This window comes from Oncorhynchus clarkii, chromosome 18 (assembly GCF_045791955.1).
Source record: "Oncorhynchus clarkii lewisi isolate Uvic-CL-2024 chromosome 18, UVic_Ocla_1.0, whole genome shotgun sequence".
Classification (NCBI taxonomy): Eukaryota; Metazoa; Chordata; class Actinopteri; order Salmoniformes; family Salmonidae; genus Oncorhynchus; species Oncorhynchus clarkii.
Window position 1 is genome coordinate 50,760,916 of NC_092164.1, and position 20,900 is coordinate 50,781,815.

A 20,900-nucleotide genomic window follows, 5' to 3' on the forward strand; every position below is an offset into this window, starting at 1 on the left:
ATATTTGAATAAACATAGTAAAAGTTTAATTAGTTGCGGAAAGGAGAGGGAAATTGAATAGGGTGGTAGAGACAAAGCTGATGTGGCTTGCTGTGTGTATATTTTTTGGTACATCATGATAAGGGTTATCAGACAGTATCGTGCTGTGTTTGATGAAAAGGTGTGTGTGTGTGTGTGTGTGTGTGTGTGTGTGAAAGAGAAAGAGAGAAATAGTTGTATTTGATAGAGGTTAGAACATTTCATTCAGAGATATCTGGCCATATGGCTAGGTGGGGTACTTTACAGTAGCTGCCCCACCTTTTAAACACACATAGGTAAGCCTACACAGTCTCAAACACACAGAGAAATCGATACACTTACACAGTCTCACACAAACACAGCTACACCAGTACAGAACACTGTGTACTGACAGTCTTTGTTGTTTAAAGAGAGTGTGAGTGTGTTTCAGAATGAGAGGAAGAGAGACTGCTTGTGTGTGTGTGTGTGTGTGTGTGTGTGTGTGTGTGTGTGTGTGTGTGTGTGTGTGTGTGTGTGTGTGTGTGTGTGTGTGTGTGTGTGTGTGTGTGTGTGTGTGTGTGCGTGCGTGCGTGTGTGTGTGTGTGACTCCACCACCAAGCCTTTTGTCAGTGTGTGTGTTTGTATGTGTGATTTTGAGAGAGAGAGAGAGAGAGAGAGAGAGAGTCCAGCATTCAGTTCTTTGTCAGTAGAACTGGAGGACAGCCAGTTTGTTTGTGGGATTTCAGTTCACTGAGTTGGGAGGTTTTATAACCAATCAGTCGAGAAATTACATTCTGTCTGAACAACCCAAAACAGCCCCAACCAGCCATCCAATCAACCAACCAGCCAACCAGCTAACCAACCAGCCAATCAGCCAGCCAGCCAACCAACCACCCACTGATCAACCAACCAGTCAACCAACCAATAGCACCAGGACTGGGTCATGTTCAGTGGGCACTAAATGGGATAAAGTGTTTTGAAATGGAATGAAACAGGGAGGTACCAACTGGACTTTCTACATTTTGTCCAACTGAACCTGGCAACTGTTCCCCGATCCAGGCTCTGTTCCCTCTACTATCCTCATGTTGAGGCACACAGACACACCCAGCTCTACTAGCCCCATGTTGAGGAACCCAGACCCAGACCCAGCTCAATGTCACTTCATATCCGTATCATCACATCTAAACACACACACACTCCTTTTTAACTCACTCTCTCTCCCTCTTTATTTCTCTCTCTCACACACACTCACATAAACCTATTATTTTGCATGATCTTTATTTTCATAAACAACACAACAACAGAACAGATCCCAGATCCCTCCCTCCTGAACGCAGCTCAAGCCAAACCAGTTCAACAACACAAATTAACGAACATGTTTAAACACGATTGAAAATCATTACACATTCACATAACTACAAGCTTCTAAGACAATACTATTTGCCAACTGTAAATTCAGAAGGCATTTAGGCCAACTGACAGGAAAAAAGGGAATACACACACACACATGGACACACACACACATGGGCACACACACACACACACACACACACACATGGGCACACACACACATGGACACACACACACACGGACACACACACACATGGGCACACACACACATGGGCACACACACACACACACATAAACAGGAGTTACACAACATAATGGAGGGTCAGTCAAACAAACAAAATGACCGACAGGTGCACATCTGGGACACACAAAAAAGTATAACACACACACTGGAGTATGGTAGATTGACGTCATGCAAAGCATCGTGACAGCATGGTGAGTCACAACTCCCCCTCATCCCTCCCTCCTTCATCTTTCACTGTCCTCCTCTTCTCTCTCTCCTCTCCTCTAGGCTGGCTGCTCTCTGTGGAGGGGAGAGAGAGAGAATGAGAGACAGAGATTATTGTTCAGCCTATTATATTACTTCAGCTCTCTAGATATCACTGTGATGCAAACACACACACACACACACTCTCTCTCTCTCAATTTTTTTATTTCAATTTAAGGGTATGGGAGACATATGGTATGGGAGACATATGTTAACATTGCCAAAGCAAGTGAAGGAGATAATAAACAAAAGTGAAATGAACAATACAAATTAACAGTAAACATTACACTCCAAAAGAATAAAGACATTTCAAATGTTATATTATGTGCAAATAGTTAAAGTACATAAGGGAAAATAAATAAACATAAATATGGGTTGTATTTACAATGGTGTTGTTCTTCACTGGTTGCCATTTCAAATAAAATGTCACATATACATGGTTAGCAGATGTTAATGCGAGCGTAGCGAAATGCTTGTGCTTCTAGTTCCGACCATGCAGTAATATCTAACAAGTAATCTAGCAATTTCACAACAACTACCTTATACACACAAGTGTAAAGGAATGAATAAGAATATGTACGTAAAAATATATGAATGAGCGATGGCCGAACGGCATAGGCAAGATGCAGTAGATGGTATAGAGTACAGTATATACTGTACATATGAGATGAGTGATGTAGGGTATGTAAACATTATATAAGTGGCATTGTTTAAAGTGGCTAGTGATACATTTATTCCATCCAATTTTTAATTATTAAAGTGGCTAGAGATGAGTCAGTATGTTGGCAGTAGCCACTCAATGTTAGTGATGGCTGTTTAACAGTCTGATGGCCTTGAGATAGAAGCTGTTTTTCAGTCTCTCGGTCCCAGCTTTGATGCACCTGTACTGACCTCGCCTTCTGGATGATAGCGTGGTGAACAGTCAGTTGCTCGGGTGGTTGTTGTCCTTGATGATCTTTTTGGCCTTCCTGTGACATCGGGTGGTGTAGGTGTCCTGGAGGGCAGGTAGTTTGCCCCCGGTGATGCGTTGTGCAGACCTCACTACCCTCTGGAGAGCCTTACGGTTGTGGGTGGAGCAGTTGCCGTACCAGGCGGTGATACAGCCCGACAGGATGCTCTTGATTGTGCATCTGTAAAAGTTTGTTTGTGTTTTTGGTGACAAGCTGAATTTCTTCAGCCTCCTGAGGTTGAAGAGGCACTGCTGTGCCTTCTTCACCACACTGTCTGTGTGGGTGGACCAATTCAGTTTGTCCGTGATGTGTACGCAGAGGAACTTAAAACTTTACACCTTCTCCACTACTGTCCCGTCGATGTGGATAGGGGGGTGCTCCCTCTGCTGTTTCCTGAAGTCCACGATCATCTCCTTTGTTTTGTTGACATTGAGTGTGAGGTTATTTTCCTGACAACACACTTCGAGGGCTCTCACCTCCTCCCTGAAGGCTGTCTCGTCGTTGTTGGTAATCAAGCCTACCACTGTAGTGTCGTTTGCAAACTTGATGATTGAGTTGGAGGCGTGCATGGCCACACAGTCATGGGTGAACAGGGAGTACAGGAGAGGGCTGAGAACTCACCCTTGTGGGGCCCCAGTATTGAGGATCAGCAGGGTGGAGATGTTGTTTCCTACCCTCACCACCTGGGGGCGGCCCGTCAGGAAGTCCAGGAACCAGTTGCACAGGGCGGGGTCGAGACCCAGGGTCTCGAGCTTAATGATGAGTTTGGAGGGTACTATGGTGTTAAATGCTGACCTGTAGTCAATGAACAGCATTCTTACACAAGTATTCCTCTTGTCCAGTTGGGTTAGGACAGTGTGCAGTGTGATTGTGATTGCGTCGTCTGTGGACCTATTTGGGCGGTAAGCAAGTTGGAGTGGGTCTAGGGTGTTAGGTAGGGTGGAGGTGATATGGTCGTTGACTAGTCTCTCAAAGCACTTCATGATGACGGAAGTGAGTGCTACGGGGCGGTAGTCGTTTAGCTCAGTTACCTTAGCTTTCTTGCGAACAGGAACAATGGTGGCCCTCTTGAAGAATGTGGGGACAGCAGACTGGGACAAGGATTGATTGAATATGTCCGTAAACATACCAGCCAGCTGGTCTGCACAAGCTCTGAGGACACGGCTGGGGATGCCGTCTGGGCGGCAGCCTTGCGAGGGTTAACGCGTTTAAATGTTTTACTCACGTTGGCTGCAGTGACGGAAAGCCCACAGGTTTTTTTATTTTTTTATTGTCCTCAAAGCGAGCAAGTAAATTGTTTAGTTTGTCTGGGAGCAAGACATCGTGGTCCGCGACGGGACTGGTTTTCTTTTTGTAGTCCGTGATTGACTGTAGACCCTGCCACATACCTCTTGTGTCTGAGCCGTTGAATTGTGACTCTACTTTGTCTCTATAATGACGCTTAGCTTGTTTGATTGCCTAGAGGAGGGAATAGCTACACTGCTTGTATTCGGTCATGTTTCCGTTCGCCTTGCCCTGATTAAAAGCCGTGGTTCACGCTTTCAGTTTTGCTCGAATGCTGCCATCAATCCACGGTTTCTGGTTGGGGAAGGTTTTAAAAGTTGCTGTGGGTACAACATCACCGATGCACTTGCTATTAAACTCGCTCACCGAATCAGCGTATTCATCAATGTTATTGTCCGACGCTATGCGGAACATATCCCAGTCCACGTGATCGAAGCAATCTTGAAGCGTGGAATCCGATTGGTAGGACCAGCATTGAACAGACCTGAGCTCAGGCGTTTCCTGTTTTAGTTTCTGTCTATAGGCTGGGAGCAACAAAATGGAGTCGTGGTCAGATTTTCAGAAAGGAGGGCGGGGGAGGACTTTGTATGCGTCGCGGAAGTTAGAATAACAATGATCCAGGGTTTTGCCAGCCCGGGTCGCGCATTCGATATGCTGATAAAATTTAGGGAGCCTTTCCCTGTGGCAACAGGTCACAAATATTGCTGCTGTGATGGCACACTGTGGTATTTCACCCAGTAGATATGGGTGTTTTCGAATTCTTTGTGGATTCTTTGTGGATCTCTGAGGGAAAAATGTTCACAGACATTTTTCCACCAAAACTCTAACATGTTCTAAAGCGAATACTGGAACAATATTTCTACATAGAACCTGTGGAATGGACAGAGGCGATCCAAAGACCACTAACGTCAGTTGGTTGTTATTTTGCGATGTCATTAAAAATGTCATAAAGGAAATATTGTAACTTGAAAAGTAGACACTATATGTGTGAAGTTTCCATCCTCTACGTTGTGTATGAAATAGGAACAATTATAAAGTATTTTTGTTTAGAGAGGGATGTGATCTTAGTAACTATAAGAGGAAATTGTTTCTATAACTTTGTACAAGTAATTAATCACAATTAAGTGAGGTCAGAGAAAGTGTCAGCCACACGAACCACCCCTTTTGAATAAACTGTATAAAATGATGGGTTAAGAATTAACAAATCAGACCAGAAAGACGCTGCTCTGCAGCTTACGTCCAAAGTGGTTTGAACTCTGAAATCTCAACACGAGGTAGAGATGATGAAGTCACCTCCCAGACAATCACTGGTATGGCTGATTAGCTGTCCTAAGTAAAATATGTTGAAAAGCTTATTTAAGTGGGACCATTCTACTACTCTCACCCCACTGAGAGCCATCGACACGGCTGGCTAGCCTATCTACAAAGAATCATCTTCCAAAGCAAGTGAAAGTAGAGTGAGCACTGTAGCTCTGTTCAGGACTACACGACGGGTCGCCAGATACCGGACGACAGCAGAGGAGAACAACAGTAGAAGAGATGGGTGGGGACCCCTTTTGGACAATCAGAGCTTTACAAGCGTGCCACAAACGGTCCAACACCTTTTCCAAGAAGGCCTGGTTCCATCAGAAATACACAGTGAAACAAAGCATTTACATGTAAATACATTCATGATTTCTTACTCCAAACAGGCGGTGGTTTGTGTGCAAAGTATATGATTACTTTGAGAGTAGGTTCTAAAATGTACCAAAATTAAGTGTCTTTATCTCTCGCTCTCTACATGTCTTTTGTAAGAAGCTGGCATATTGTGTCAGTCCGCTAGGGATTTGTTTCTAATGTATTAAGTGTGTATGTTTATATTTTAGTTAGCTAGTAAATAAATAATTAAACCAATTGAATTGGTGTAGTATTGAATCATAAGTAAGGCCGGGTATTTGCAGATGCAAGGAGGATACAAAGTTCTGATTAATAAGTTGACTGTTTATGGATGTGATAGGTATATACCTTAAAAGTTTAATTCGGGAGATGGTAACTCTTTAAAGAACCGCTCTCGTGGTGCCCCAAATCCTAATGAGTTAATAGTTACATGTTTAATTTAATCGGGTAAAGATTAAACACAGTTAGTTGATTAGATAAATAACAGTCATCAGATTAATGAAAGTAAAGTCACGACAGTGGCCTTTCTCAATAGCAAGGCTTTGGTCACTGAATCTATACATAGTCAAAGCTTTCCTTAAGTTTGGGTCAGTCACAGTGGTCAGGTATTCTGCCACTGTGTACTCTCTGTTTAGGGCCAAATAGCATTCTAGTTTGCTCAGTTCTTTTTGTAAATTCTTTCCAATGTGTCAAGTAATTCTCTTTTTGTTTTCTCATGATTTTGTTGGGTCTAATTGTGCTGCTGTCCTGGGGTTCTGTGGGATGTGTTTGTGTTTGTGAACAGAGCCCCAGGACCAGCTTGCTTAGGGGACTCTTCTCCAGGTGTATCTCTCTGTGGGTGATGGCTTTGTTATGGAAGGTTTGGGGATCGCTTCCTTTTAGGTGGTTGTAGAATTTAACGGCTCCTTTCTGGATTTTGATAATTAGCGGGTATCGGCCTAATTCTGCTTTGCATGCATTATTTGGGGTTTTACGTTGTACACAGATTATATTTTTGCAGAATTCTGCATGCAGAGACTCAATTTGGTGTTTGTCCCATTTTGTGAATTCCTGATTGGTGAGTGGACTCCAGACCTCACAACCATGAAGGGCAATGAGTTCTATAACTGATTAAAGTATTTTTAGCCAGATCATAATTGGTATGTCGAATTTTATGTGTCAGGTGTGCTCCCTCTCCAGCCTCTAGGTCACCAGGCTGCTCGTTATGGTGCACACTTGTCACCATTGTTACGCGCACCTGGACTCCATCACTTCCCTGATTACCTTCCCTATCTATATATGTCACTCCCTTCGGTTCCTTCCCCAGGCATTATTGTTTCTGTTTCATGTCTGTGCATTGTTCGTGTTTCTTATTTTGTATTATGTTGTGTTTATTTATTAAAACACTCACTCCCTGAACTTGCTTCCCGACTCTCAGCGAACAACGTTACAAAATAACGTCTCACCTAAGGGAAGCATCAGGGAGTGTTTTTTGATTGTTTATCAGCGGGAATGACGTTGGGTCCGGGAACCGCTACAGGCTCTCATCCCTCAGACAGATCGCCAGGCTCCCCTGTTTCCACCGGCTCATTAGGTTCTCATGCTTCAGCCGGTTTGCCATGCTCCCCTGCCTCAGCCGGTCTGTCAGGTTCCCTCGCATCAGCAGTGGTGACCGGTCCGCTCCTGATCCTGGTTGGCGTCCTGTGGCTGGAGCCGAACGCGCCGGGGAGGGGGTACCATCACGTATGCTCTCTCTCCAGGGCTTTAGGTCGCCATTATCCCACATCTCAGCCGGACTGACAGGTTTCCCACGCCTCAGCAGAGGTGACTGGTCCGCTTCTGATCCCCGGGATCGTCATGTCTGTGCGTTGTTCGTGTTTCTTATTTTATATTATGTTGTGTTTATTAAAACACTCACTCCCTGAACTTGCTTCTCAACTCTCAGCACACAATGTTACATTATGTTCATTTTGATGGCATAGAACACCCTTCTTGCCTTGTCTCTCAGCTCATTCACAGCTTTGTGGAATTTACCTGTGGCACTGATGTTAAGGCAGAGGTATGTATAGTTTTTTGTGTGCTCTAGGGCAATAGTGTCTAGATGGAATTTATATTTGTGGTCCTGGCAACTGGACCTTTTTTGGAACACCATTATTTTTGTCTTACTGAGATTTACTGTCAGGGCCCAGGTTTGACAGCATTTGTGCAGAAGCATCTAGGTGCTGCTCTAGGCTCTCCTTGGTTGGGGACAGAAGCACCAGATCATCAGCAAACAGTAGACATTTGACTTCAGATTCTAGTAGGGTGAGGCCGGGTGCTGCAGACTGTTCTAGTGCCCTCGCCAATTTGTTGATATATGTTGAAGAGGGTTGGACTTAAGCTGCATCCCTGTCTCACCCCACGGCCCTGTGGAAATAACTTTTAACCTCTCTGGGATATTCGGGGCGGTAGCGTCCCACCCCGCCAACAGCCAGTGAAAGTGCAGGGCGCCAAATTCAGAACAACAAAAATCTCATAATTAAAATTCCTCAAGTATTTTACACCATTTAAAGATAAAATTCTCATTGACATCTAGTGGAAACCTTAGGAAGTGCAACATGGCCAATATCCCACTGTATCTTCGATAGGCTATTAGTTGAAAACTTACAAACTGGTTGGATTTTTCTCAGGTTTTCGCCTGCCATATGAGTTCTGTTGTACTCACAGACATTATTCAAACAGTTTTAGAAACTTCAAAGTGTTTTCTATCCGAATATAATAATGATATGCATATTCTAGTAGCAGGCATTATATGCATATTCTGAGTAGCAGGTAGTTTACTCTGGGCACCTTATTCAGTCAAGCTACTCAATACTGCCCCCCAGTCACCAAGAAGTTAACCGCACACTTGTTGTTTGTGTAGATGGATTTTATAATGTCGTATGTGTCATGACTCTCTCTCCTTGGTGACCCCATCAGGACCCATCAGCTTGGCAAATGTTTGAGGATAGCCCCCTCCCCTCCAACAGGAGAGGAGAGGGGGGGAGTTTGGCCTGTTTTATTACTTAAATACCTTGCAGACACTTTCCCTTTGGCTCTGCAGTATGGGAAGACCGAAAATACTTTGTTAGACAGAGAGACTTTGCCGCCAACATTTTACCATCAAACAATGGACACTGGGACAATATATTTCAACATCCGAATGATGAGAGATGGAATATGGAAAATGAATGTATATTTTGTGATGTCATTCAAATGATCAGCAAGACCTTATAACAGAAATATTGTAACATTAAGAGCTTTCACACTGTATATGTCAGATTTACAGCTACATGTTGTAGAAATTATATGATTAAATATGAAACTATTTTTGAAAAGATAGCAATGTGATTTTAGCCTTCTAAATGAGATAATGACTTTTCATATAAACATAGGCCCAGTCAGTAACCACGCACACGTGAGCACAGACACTGCGTCGGCGTGTTGGAATGCCCCTAAGACCAAAGTGCTTAAAAGGACTTTCTAACGAAATGTATATTAGACCAAAACATGCCGGGTTGCTGTGGTCCTAGCTGTACCCTGAATAATCAACCATTGAGACCAGGGAATGTGAGGCCGTGGTCCACACGTTGAAATGTTTAGAACTTTGTAAACTAGACTAAAACATGCACCGTCTGCAGCCGTGCATGTGAAGTAGTCTAGGACATTTTGACCAAAGACAAGAGAGAAGAAGGGGCGGCAGGTAGCCTAGTGGTTAGAGCGTTGGGACAGTAACAGAAAGGTTGCTAGATTGAATCCCCGAGCTGACAAGGTAAAAACCTATCGTTCTGCCCCTGAACAAGGCAGTTAACCGACTGTTCCCTGGTAGACCGTCATTGTAATTAAGAATTTGCTCTAAACAGACTTGCCTTGTTAAATAAATAGATCCCTCAGAACACTGTGTGTGGTACATCTGAAGTACATATTCTAAAGAACACTCCAGAAGAAAAGAAGTCTACAACTAAGAAGGACATTGTAACCTATGGTGGAAAACCAGAGACTTACATCAAACCACTTCCCATAGATGGATCGAGTGGTGACGACAGAGAAAGACATCTACACGTAAATATATATTGCATTTCTGTGGTTGTTAGTGTGCTAAGTATTCTGTTTACAGTGAGCACAGTTTCCATATGTATGATAAGTTGACTCTTTGTCCCTCCCTTTCCATTGCGTAACCAAACGGTCATGCTTTTGTTAGTCAACTAGGGACCTGTTTTCATTGTATGTGTGTTTACGTATTTGGTGTGATGATTTAGTCAGTTGATAAATAATTAAGCCAATTTGTGTATCGCTGATTCATCACTTAGGTTAGAGTTCGTGCAGATATCCAAGGTTTATGCGACATTCAGAATGTGACTGATGAGGTAATAATTAATATTTTTCTATAATTGATGTAAGAGATATTTAGATAATCTTTAGAGTTTAATTCAGGAGATAGTAACTCGGTAAACAACTGTTCCCGTGGTGTTCCAAATTATGAATTAGTTAATTGTTACATGATTAATTTAATTGAGTAATAAGTAAACGTAGTAGGTAAATATTCGGTAAATAGCAGTCATCACATTAATGATAGTCACATCACTTTTTTTTCCAAACACCACTTTCCATCAATTTGTATAGCAGACCCTCATGCCAAATTTAGTCAAAAGTTTTTTTGAAATTAACAAAGCATGAGAAGACTTTGTCTTTGTTTTGTTTTGTTTGTTTGTCAATTAGGGTGTGCATGGTGAATACGTGGTCTGTCATATGGTAATTTGACATTTGCTCAGTGCATTGTTTTCACTGAGGAAATGTACGAGTCTGCTGTTATTGATAATGCAGATGATTTTCCCAAGGTTGCCGTTGACGGATATCCCATGGTAGTTATTGGGGTCAAATTTGTCTCCACTTTTGTGGATTGGGGTGATCAGTCCTTGGTTCCAAATACTGGGGAAGATGCCAGAGCTAAGGATGATGTTAAAGAGTTTAAGTATAGCCAATTGAAATTTGTGGTCTGTATATTTTATCATTTCATTGAGGATACCATCAACACCACAGGCCTTTTTTGGGTTGGAGGGTTTGTATGGTGTCCTGTAGTTCATTCAAAGTAATTGGAGAATCCAGTGGGTTGTGGTAGTCTTTAATAGTTGATTCTATGATTTGTATTTGATCATGTATATTTTTTTACTGTTTGTTCTTTGTTATAGGGCCAAAAAGATTGGAGAAGTGGTTTATCAATACATCTCAGTTTAGGATAGATAACGCTTCATGTTGTTGTTTGTTTAGCGTTTTCCAATTTTCCCAGAAGTGGTTAGATTCTATGGGTTCTTTAATTACATTGCGATCTTTTCTGACATGCTGTTCCTTCTTTTTCCGTAGTGTATTTCTGTATTGTTTTAGTGATTCACCATGGTGAGGGCGTAGGCTCAGGTTATCTGGGTCTCTGTTTTTGGTTGGATAGTTTTCTCAATTTCTTTCTTAGGTTTTTGCATTCTTCATCAAACCATTTGTCATTGTTGTTAATTTTCTTCGGGTTTTCTGTTTGACATTTTTAGATTTGATAGTGAAGCTGAGGTCGAATGTACTGTTTAGGTTTAGGTTTACACCTTTAGGTTTACACCTTCAGTATTACAAGTTTTGTCCAGGAAGTTGTCTAAAAGGGATTGAATTTGTTGTTGCCTAATTGCCTCTTGCTCTCTCTCTCTCACACACACACACACACACACACACACACACACACACACACACACACACACACACACACACACACACACACACACACACACACACACACACACACACACCCTCACTCACATGGGGTCGTAGGTGGTATCTTTCTTGAGGAAGCGCATGGCGAAGAATCCTCCAGCCTGCACACACAGCACCAGGATGATGCCTCCTATGAAACTGGACATGTCAAAGCTGGCCTGGGAGAACTCTGATGGCTCTGGAGGAGACTCATCTGACAGGCGGAGATATATGGGGAGGGGGGGGAGAAGGAGAGATATGGGAAGAGAGAGAGAGGGGGAGAGGGATGAGTAATAATAGAGAGATCAATAAGGGATGGATAAAGTGATGGAATGTTGAGTTTAATCTCACCTGAGTCCCCTTCACCTTCTTCCGCTATCTCTATGACTAAAAACACATAAGGAAATGTAATCAATGTTATTGTTATTTAGCAAATAGTTTTTACTCACATTGTCTATTTTGTGTGTGCGTGTGTGTGTGTGTGTTTTGTGTGTGTGTGTGTGTGTGTGTGTGTGTGTGTGTGTGTGTGTGTGTGTGTGTATGTGTGTGTGTGTGTGTGTGTGTGTGTGTGTGTGTTACTCACCTGTGCACATGGCTGGGTCGTTTGTCACATTACAGTTCTGAGAATCACCCTGATCAGATACACACCCAGTATCATTACCTACGAGAGAGAGGAGGGATGGTGTGTGTGTGTGTGGGTCAGATCCTGACACACTGAATAATTTAATAATCTGGTAAAGACCTGGAGGGTTGTCTTACCTGTGTGTGTGTGTGTGTGTGTGTGTGTGTGTGTGTGTGTGTGTGTGTGTGTGTGTGTGTGTGTGTGTGTGTGTGTGTGTGTGTGTGTGTGTGTGTGTATGTGTCTCACTGTTCCCGCAGACCCTCCAGACACAGCCAGTCAGATTTAGGGTGGAGTCTCCGACACACAGGTCACATGACTCAGCCTGGGAGCAGTCTATTGGAGGCAACAGTTGTCAATCAATCAGCCAGTGCAGAATAACACACATAAACACACTCAGGGCGGACCTCTGCTTTCCTCATAACAGGAATCAATGAATCATTCAAGATAAATTGAACTTTAATCACAAAATATTTAGTCGCAAAAATTGTTTTCTCATCCAACAAATACAACCAATAGTAGATGGGGAGGGTAACACAGAAAAATACAAAATGAGCTAAAACCTAGGATTCACTTAAATCCTAGGCATTGAGCTACACTCATTGAGCTAAACCCTAGGCATCGAGCTAAACCCTAGGAATTGAGCTAAACCCTAGGCTTTGAGATCAACCCTGGGCATTGGGCTAAACCCGAGGCATTGGGCTAAACCCAAGTCATTGAGCTAAACCCTAGGCATTGAGCTAAACCCTTGGCATTGAGCTAAACCCTAGGGATTGAGCAAAACCCTAGGCACTGAGCTAAACCCTAGGAATTGAGATATACCCTAGGCATTGAGCTAAACTCGTTGAGCTAAACCCTAGGCATTGAGTAAAAACCTAGGTGTTGCGCTAAACACTAGGTATTGAGCTAAACCCTAGGCATTGAGCTAAACTCATTGAGATAAACCCTAGGCAATGAGCTAAACTCTTGGCATTGAGCTAAACCCTAGGATTTGAGCTAATCCCTAATCATTGAGCTAAACCTTAGGCATTGAGCTAAACCCTAGACATTGAGCTAAACCCCAGGAGTTGAGATAAACCCAAGGCATTGAGCTAAACCCAAGACATTGAGCTAAACCCGAAACATTGAGCTAAACTCTAGGCATTGTGCTAAACCCTAGGCATCGAGCTAAACCCTGGGCATTGGGCTAAGCCCTAGGCTTTGAGCTAAACCCTAGGCATTGAGCTAAACCCTAGGCATTGAGCTAAACCCATGGCATTGAGCTAAACCCAAAGCATTGAAATAAACCCTAGTGATTGCGCTAAACACTAGGCATTGAGCTAAACCCTAGGGTCTGAGCAAAACCCTAGGAATTGAGCTGTACCCTAGGCATTGAGCTATACCCTAGGCATTGAGCTAAACCCTCGGCATTGAGCTAAACCCTAGGGATTGAGCAAAACCCTAGGCATTGAGCTAAACCCATGGCATTGAGCTAAACCCAAAGCATTGAAATAAACCCTAGTGATTGAGCTAAACACCAGGCATTGAGCTAAACCCTAGGGTCTGAGCAAAACCCTAGGAATTGAGCTGTACCCTAGGCATTGAGCTATACCCTAGGCATTGAGCTAAACCCTCGGCATTGAGCTAAACCCTAGGTATTGAGCTAAACCCTAGGCATTGAGCTAAACTCATGGCATTGAGCTAAACCCAAAGCATTGAAATAAACCCTAGTGATTGAGCTAAACACTAGGCATTGAGCTAAACCCTAGGGTCTGAGCAAAACCCTAGGAATTGAGCTGTACCCTAGGCATTGAGCTAAACCCTAGGCATTGAGCTAAACCCTCGGCATTGAGCTAAACCCTAGGGATTGAGCAAAACCCTAGGCACTGAGCTAAACCCTAGGAATTGAGATATACCCTAGGCAGTGAGCTAAACTCGTTGAGCTAAACCCTAGGTATTGGGCTAAACCCAATATATTGAGCTAAACCCTAGGCATTGAGCAAAACTCTAGACATTGAGCTAAACCCTAAGCATTGAGTAAAAACCTAGGTGTTGAGCTAAACACTAGGTATTGAGCTAAACTCATTGAGATAAACCCTAGGCAATGAGCTAAACTCTTGGCATTGAGCTAAACCCATGGCACTGAGCTAAACCCAAAGCATTGAAATAAACCCTAGTGATTGAGCTAAACACTAGGCATTGAGCTAAACCCTATGGTCTGAGCAAAACCCTAGGAATTGAGCTGTACTCTAGGCATTGAGCTATACCCTAGGCATTGAGCTAAATCCTCGGCATTGAGCTAAACCCTAGGCATTGAGCTAAACCCTAGGCATTGAGCTAAACCCATGGCATTGAGCTAAACCCAAAGCATTGAAATAAACCCTAGTGATTGAGCTAAACACTAGGCAATGAGCTAAACCCTAGGGTCTGAGCAAAACCCTAGGAATTGAGCTGTACCCTAGGCATTGAGCTAAACCCTAGGCATTGAGCTAAACCCTCGGCATTGAGCTAAACCCTAGGGATTGAGCAAAACCCTAGGCACTGAGCTAAACCCTAGGAATTGAGATATACCCTAGGCATTGAGCTAAACTCGTTGAGCTAAACCCTAGGTATTGGGCTAAACCCAATATATTGAGCTAAACCCTAGGCATTGAGCAAAACTCTAGCCATTGAGCTAAACCCTAAGCATTGAGTAAAAACCTAGGTGTTGAGCTAAACACTAGGTATTGAGCTAAACTCATTGAGATAAACCCTAGGCAATGAGCTAAACTCTTGGCATTGAGCTAAACCCATGGCATTGAGCTAAACCCAAAGCATTGAAATAAACCCTAGTGATTGAGCTAAACACTAGGCATTGAGCTCAACCCTAGGGTCTGAGCAAAACCCTAGGAATTGAGCTGTACCCTAGGCATTGAGCTAAACCCTAGGCATTGAGCTAAACCCTCGGCATTGAGCTAAACCCTAGGGATTGAGCAAAACTCTAGACATTGAGCTAAACCCTAAGCATTGAGTAAAAACCTAGGTGTTGAGCTAAACACTAGGTATTGAGCTAAACTCATTGAGATAAACCCTAGGCAATGAGCTAAACTCTTGGCATTGAGCTAAACCCTAGGATGTGAGCTAATCCCTAATCATTGAGCTAAACCTTAGGCATTGAGCTAAACCCTAGACATTGAGCTAAACCCCAGGAGTTGAGATAAACCCAAGGCATTGAGCTAAACCCAAGACATTGAGCTAAACCCGAAACATTGAGCTAAACCCTAGGCATTGAGCTAAACCCTAGGCATCGAGCTAAAACCTACGCATTGAGCTAAAACCTAGGTGTTGAGCTAAACCCTAGGCATTGAGCTAAACCCAAGGCATTGAGCTAAACCCTAGGCACTGAGCTAAACCCTAGGAATTGAGATATACCCTAGGCATTGAGCTAAACTCGTTGAGCTAAACCCTAGGTATTGGGCTAAACCCAATATATTGAGCCAAACCCTAGGCATTGAGCAAAACTCTGGCCATTGAGCTAAACCCTAAGCATTGAGTAAAAACCTAGGTGTTGAGCTAAACACTAGGTATTGAGCTAAACTCATTGAGATAAACCCTAGGCAATGAGCTAAACTCTTGGCATTGAGCTAAACCCATGGCATTGAGCTAAACCCAAAGCATTGAAATAAACCCTAGTGATTGAGCTAAACACTAGGCATTGAGCTCAACCCTAGGGTCTGAGCAAAACCCTAGGAATTGAGCTGTACCCTAGGCATTGAGCTAAACCCTAGGCATTGAGCTAAACCCTCTGCATTGAGCTAAACCCTAGGGATTGAGCAAAACTCTAGACATTGAGCTAAACCCTAAGCATTGAGTAAAAACCTAGGTGTTGAGCTAAACTCATTGAGATAAACCCTAGGCAATGAGCTAAACTCTTGGCATTGAGCTAAACCCTAGGATGTGAGCTAATCCCTAATCATTGAGCTAAACCTTAGGCATTGAGCTAAACCCTAGACATTGAGCTAAACCCCAGGAGTTGAGATAAACCCAAGGCATTGAGCTAAACCCAAGACATTGAGCTAAACCCGAAACATTGAGCTAAACCCTAGGCATTGAGCTAAACCCTAGGCATCGAGCTAAAACCTACGCATTGAGCTAAAACCTAGGTGTTGAGCTAAACCCTAGGCATTGAGCTAAACCCAAGGCATTGAGCTAAACCCTAGCCAACCCTAGGTATTGAGCTAAACCCTAGGTATTGAGCTAAACCCTAGCCATTGAGCTAAAACCTACGCATTGAGCTAAAACCTAGGTGTTGAGCTAAACCCTAGGCATTGAGCTAAACCCAAGGCATTGAGCTAAACTCATTGAGCTAAACTCTAGATATTGAGCTAAATCCTAGGCATTGAGCTAAACCCAAGGCATTGAGCTAAACTCATTGAGCTAAACCCTAGATACTGAGCTGAAACCTATGCATTGAGCTATACCCTAGGTATTGAGCTAAATTCATTAAGCTAAACCCTATGCATTGAGCAAAACCCCAAGTATCAACATAAACCCTAGGCATTGAGCTAAACCCTAGGCATTGATCTAAACACTAGGCATTAGGCTAAAATCAATGAGCTAAACCCTAGCTATTGTACTAAACCCTAGGCATTGAGCTAAACCGTAGGCATTGAGCAATAGCCTAGGCATTGAGCAATAGCCTAGGCATTGACCTAAACCCTAGGAATTGAGCTAAAATCATTAGGCTAAAATCATTGAGCTAAACCCTAGATATTGAGCTAAACCCTAGGAATTTAGCTAACCCCTAGATATTGAGCTAAACCCTGGGAATTGAGCTCAACCCTAGGCATTGAGCTAAACCTTAGGCATTGAGCTAAACTAATTGAGCTAAACCCTAGTTATTGAGATAAACCCTAGGCATTGAGCTTAACTCATTGAGCTAAACCCTAGGCAATGAGCTAAACCCAAGGCAATGAGCTAAACCCTTGGCATTTAGCTAAACCCTATGAATTGAGCTAATACCTAGGCATTGATCTAAAACCTAGGCATTGAGCTATACCTTAGGCATTGAGCTACACCCTAGACACTGTAGGATTTAAGCTAAACCCTAGGTTCTGAGCTAAAGCCTAGGCTGTGAGCTAAACCCAAAGCACTGAGCTAAACTCATTGAGCTAAACCCTACCCATTGAGCTAAACCCTAGATATTGAGCTGAACCCAATTCATTGAGCTAAACCCTATGCATTGAGCTAAACTCTATGCATTGAGCTAAACCCTAGGTATTGAGGTAAACTCATTGAACTAAACCCTAGGCATTGAGCTAATCCCCAAGTATCGACCAAAACCCTAGGAACTGAGCTACACCCTAGGCATTGAGCTAAACCCTAGGCAATGAGCTAAACTCATTGAGATTAACCCTAAGCAATGTGCTTAGGCATTTAGGCACCCTTGGCATTTAGCTAAAACCTAGGAATTGAGCTAATCCCTAATCATTGAGCTATACCTTAGGCATTGAGCTATGCCCTAGGCATTAAGTTAATCTCATTGAGCTAAACCTTAGGTGTTGAGCTAAACCCTAGGCATTGATCTAAACCCTAGACATTGAGACAAACCCTAGGCATTGAGCTAAACCCTAGGCATTGACCTAAAACCTATGCATTGAGCTATACCTCAGGCATTGAGATAAACCCTAGGCATTGAGCTAAACCCCAGGTATTGAGCTAATCCCCAAATACAGACCTAAACCCTAGGAATTGAGCTAAACCCTAGGCATTGAGCTTAAGCCTAGGCATTGAACTAAACCATAGGCATTGAGCTAAACCCTAGAAATTGAGCTAAACCCTTGGAATTGAGCTAAACCCCAGGCATTGAGGTTAAGCATTGAGCTAATCCCTAGGTATTGAGCTAACCCTGGGTGTTTAGCTAAACCCTAGGTATTGAGCTAAACCCTAGGCATTGATCTAAACCCTAGGCATTGAGCAAACCCCTAGATAATGAGATAAACCCTAGTTATTGAGCTAAACCCTAGGCATTGAGCTAAACCCTAGGCATTGAGCTAAACCCTGGGCATTGAGCTAAATACTGAGCGTTGAGCTAACCCCTGGGCATTGAGCTAAACCCTGGTTATTGAGCTAAACCCTGGGTGTTGAGCTAATCTCTGGTCATTGGGCTAAACCCTGGTTATTGAGCTAAACCCTAGGCATTGAGCTCAATCCTAGGAATTGAGCTAAACCCTAGGCATTGAGCTAAACCGTAGGTATTGAGCTAAACCTTAGGCATTGAGCTAAACCCTAGGCATTGAGCTAAACTCGTTGAGCTAAACCCCAGGCATTTAGCTAAACCCTATGCATTGAGCTAAACCCGAGGCATTGAGATAAACCCTAGGCATTGAGCTAAACCCCAGGTATTGAGCTAATCCCCAAATACAGACCTAAACCCTAGGAATTGAGCTAAACCCTAGGCATTGTGCTAAACCCTAGGCATTGAGCTTAAGCCTAGGCATTGAACCAAACCATAGGCATTGAGCTAAACCCTAGAAATTGAGCTAATCCCTAGGTATTGAGCTAACCCTGGGTGTTTAGCTAAACCCTAGGTATTGAGCTAAATACTGAGCGTTGAGCTAATCCCTGGGCATTGAGCTAAACCCTGCTTATTGAGCTAAACCCTGGGTGTTGAGCTAATCCCTGGGCATTGGGCTAAACCCTGGTTATTGAGCTAAACCCTAGGCATTGAGCTCAATCCTATTCATTGAGCTAAACCGTAGGTATTGAGCTAAACCCAAGGTATTGAGCTAAACCCTAGGCAGTGATCAAAACCCTATGCATTGAGCTAAACCGTAGGCATTGAGTTACAACCCTAGGCAGTGAGCTAAACTCGTTGAGCTAAGCCCTAGTTATTGAGCTAAATCCTAGTTATTGATCTAAACCCTAGGCATTGAGCTAAACCCTATGGATTGAGCTAAACCTCAGGGATTGAGCTAAACCCTGGGCATTGATATAAATCCTAGGCATTGAGCTAAACCGTATGCATTGAGCTAAACCCTAGGCATTGAGCTAAACCCTAGGAATTGAGCTAAACCCTAGGCATTGAGCTAAACTCATTGAGCTAAACCCTAGGTATTGAGCTAAGCCCTCGGCATTGATCTAAACACTAGACAATGAGCTGAACTCTAGTTATTGAGCTAAAACCTAGGCATTGAGTGTAACCCTAGCCGTTGAGCTAAACCCTAGGCATTGAGCTAAACCCTAGGCATTGAGCTAAGCTCAATGAGTTAAACCCAAGGCATTGAGCTAAACTCATTTAGCTAAACCCTAGGCATTGAGCTAAACTCATTGAGCTAGACCCTAGGCATTGAGCTAAGTGCAAAGAGATAAACCCTAGGCATTGAGCTAAACGATTTTAGCTAAACCCTAGGCATTGAGCTAAAGTCATTGAGCTAAACCCTAGGCATTGAGCTAAACTCATTGAGCTTAGCCCTAGGCATTTAGGGGGTCTGAGCATTGTTTGCCAAACTACCAATGATTCATTTGCTTACACATATCATGTCATTTCAAATGAGAGGTCATGAATAATAGGAGACAAGGGAAGGAGTCAAGGGAAGGTTGGAAACAATACTATAAATCTAAGTTGGGCCAAGAGGAACAGAGGGGCCAAAGTTGAGAGTCAGGAAGTTCAAAGGGTGACAGACCACACACACACACACACAAACATGCTCACATACCTACCTGAAGAGTCCGACTGACAATGAGAGGTGATAACCACTGAAAGGACCAGCAACGCTGCACCGAGGGCCTTTAGCTCTAACCCTCGCATCCTGACCACTACAGACCAGTTCAGACTAGTACAGACCAGCAAAGACCAGTACAGACAGGTAGAGACCACAGACTAGTCAGAGAAAAACAAAAAATAGCTTCAGTTCCTCAGGTGGCTTCAAGATGTCAACAGGGATCAATCATAAGGTTCTAAAAGGTTCCAGAAGGTTCCAGAATGTTTCAGAACATTCCAAATGTAAGATTAAGTACTTTTCAGTTGGTTGTAGATCCCTTGCAGAGGCCTCAAACTCAACAAAAAATAAATGGGGTTCTAGCTTTAGAAAAGATGAAATGAAGAGGAGAGGAGTTATCTGCATTTGGGAAAGAGAGAGACAGGAACCGGTGTAACTCGACCCTAGTCTACTTGGTTACCTTGCCATCCCCCTCCCCTTCTCCACCACCCTGAAACCCACACCACTGAGACAGATTGACACCTTTTTACCTCAGAGCCCCAGGACACATACACAAAAGCATGCTCACAAGCACGCACACAGGCACACAAACACACACTCATATGCCCGCACACACACACACAGGAATGTGCACACACACACACAGGCATGTGTGCCCACACACGCTGATTATCATACTGACACATATATTACAGGTACTGTATAGACACTGTCACACAAGGACATGTGTATTTTGTCAAATGCGTATTTATGTGGTGTATATATACAATGTGTTGTTAATTCCTGTCTATACATTGCTTTCTAACTGTATAATTAACATGTTGATTGACACACACACATTGCAATGAATAATGCTTTAAGTCAATAAACACTTGTCACCTTCAACTCATACAAACCCATGCCTTCTCCATCACATACACTCCTCCCACACACACAACCCAACCTCCTCTCCTCTCCTCCTCTCCCTTCTCCTCCTCTCCATCCTCTCCCTCCTCTCACACATCGATTTGAGCTGGAGCGTCAAAGAGGTGTGTATGGGTGTGTGTGTATGAGGAGAGGCAGTATGTGTGCCTGTTAGATAACCAGGAATTTCCGCAGTCATATGAGCACGAGCTTGAGCTTCCCGTTAACAGCTAATAAATCCCACCTGA

The 20,900-nt window shown here is 43.3% G+C and overlaps 1 protein-coding gene across 1 annotated transcript; it reads right to left on the reverse strand.

Moving 5' to 3' along the window:
• Positions 1 to 1,820: 1,820 nt before the first annotated feature.
• On the reverse strand, positions 1,821 to 19,988 carry LOC139372701 (CD164 sialomucin-like 2). The gene is made up of 6 exons (XM_071112490.1): positions 19,751 to 19,988; positions 12,320 to 12,406; positions 12,035 to 12,112; positions 11,803 to 11,838; positions 11,518 to 11,665; positions 1,821 to 1,870 (listed from the first exon to the last, which is right to left on the reverse strand). Exons 1-6 carry the CDS (start codon positions 19,836 to 19,838, stop codon positions 1,855 to 1,857), a joined length of 453 nt encoding a protein of 150 aa, XP_070968591.1. The 5' UTR covers positions 19,839 to 19,988; the 3' UTR covers positions 1,821 to 1,854.
• Positions 19,989 to 20,900: the final 912 nt, after the last annotated feature.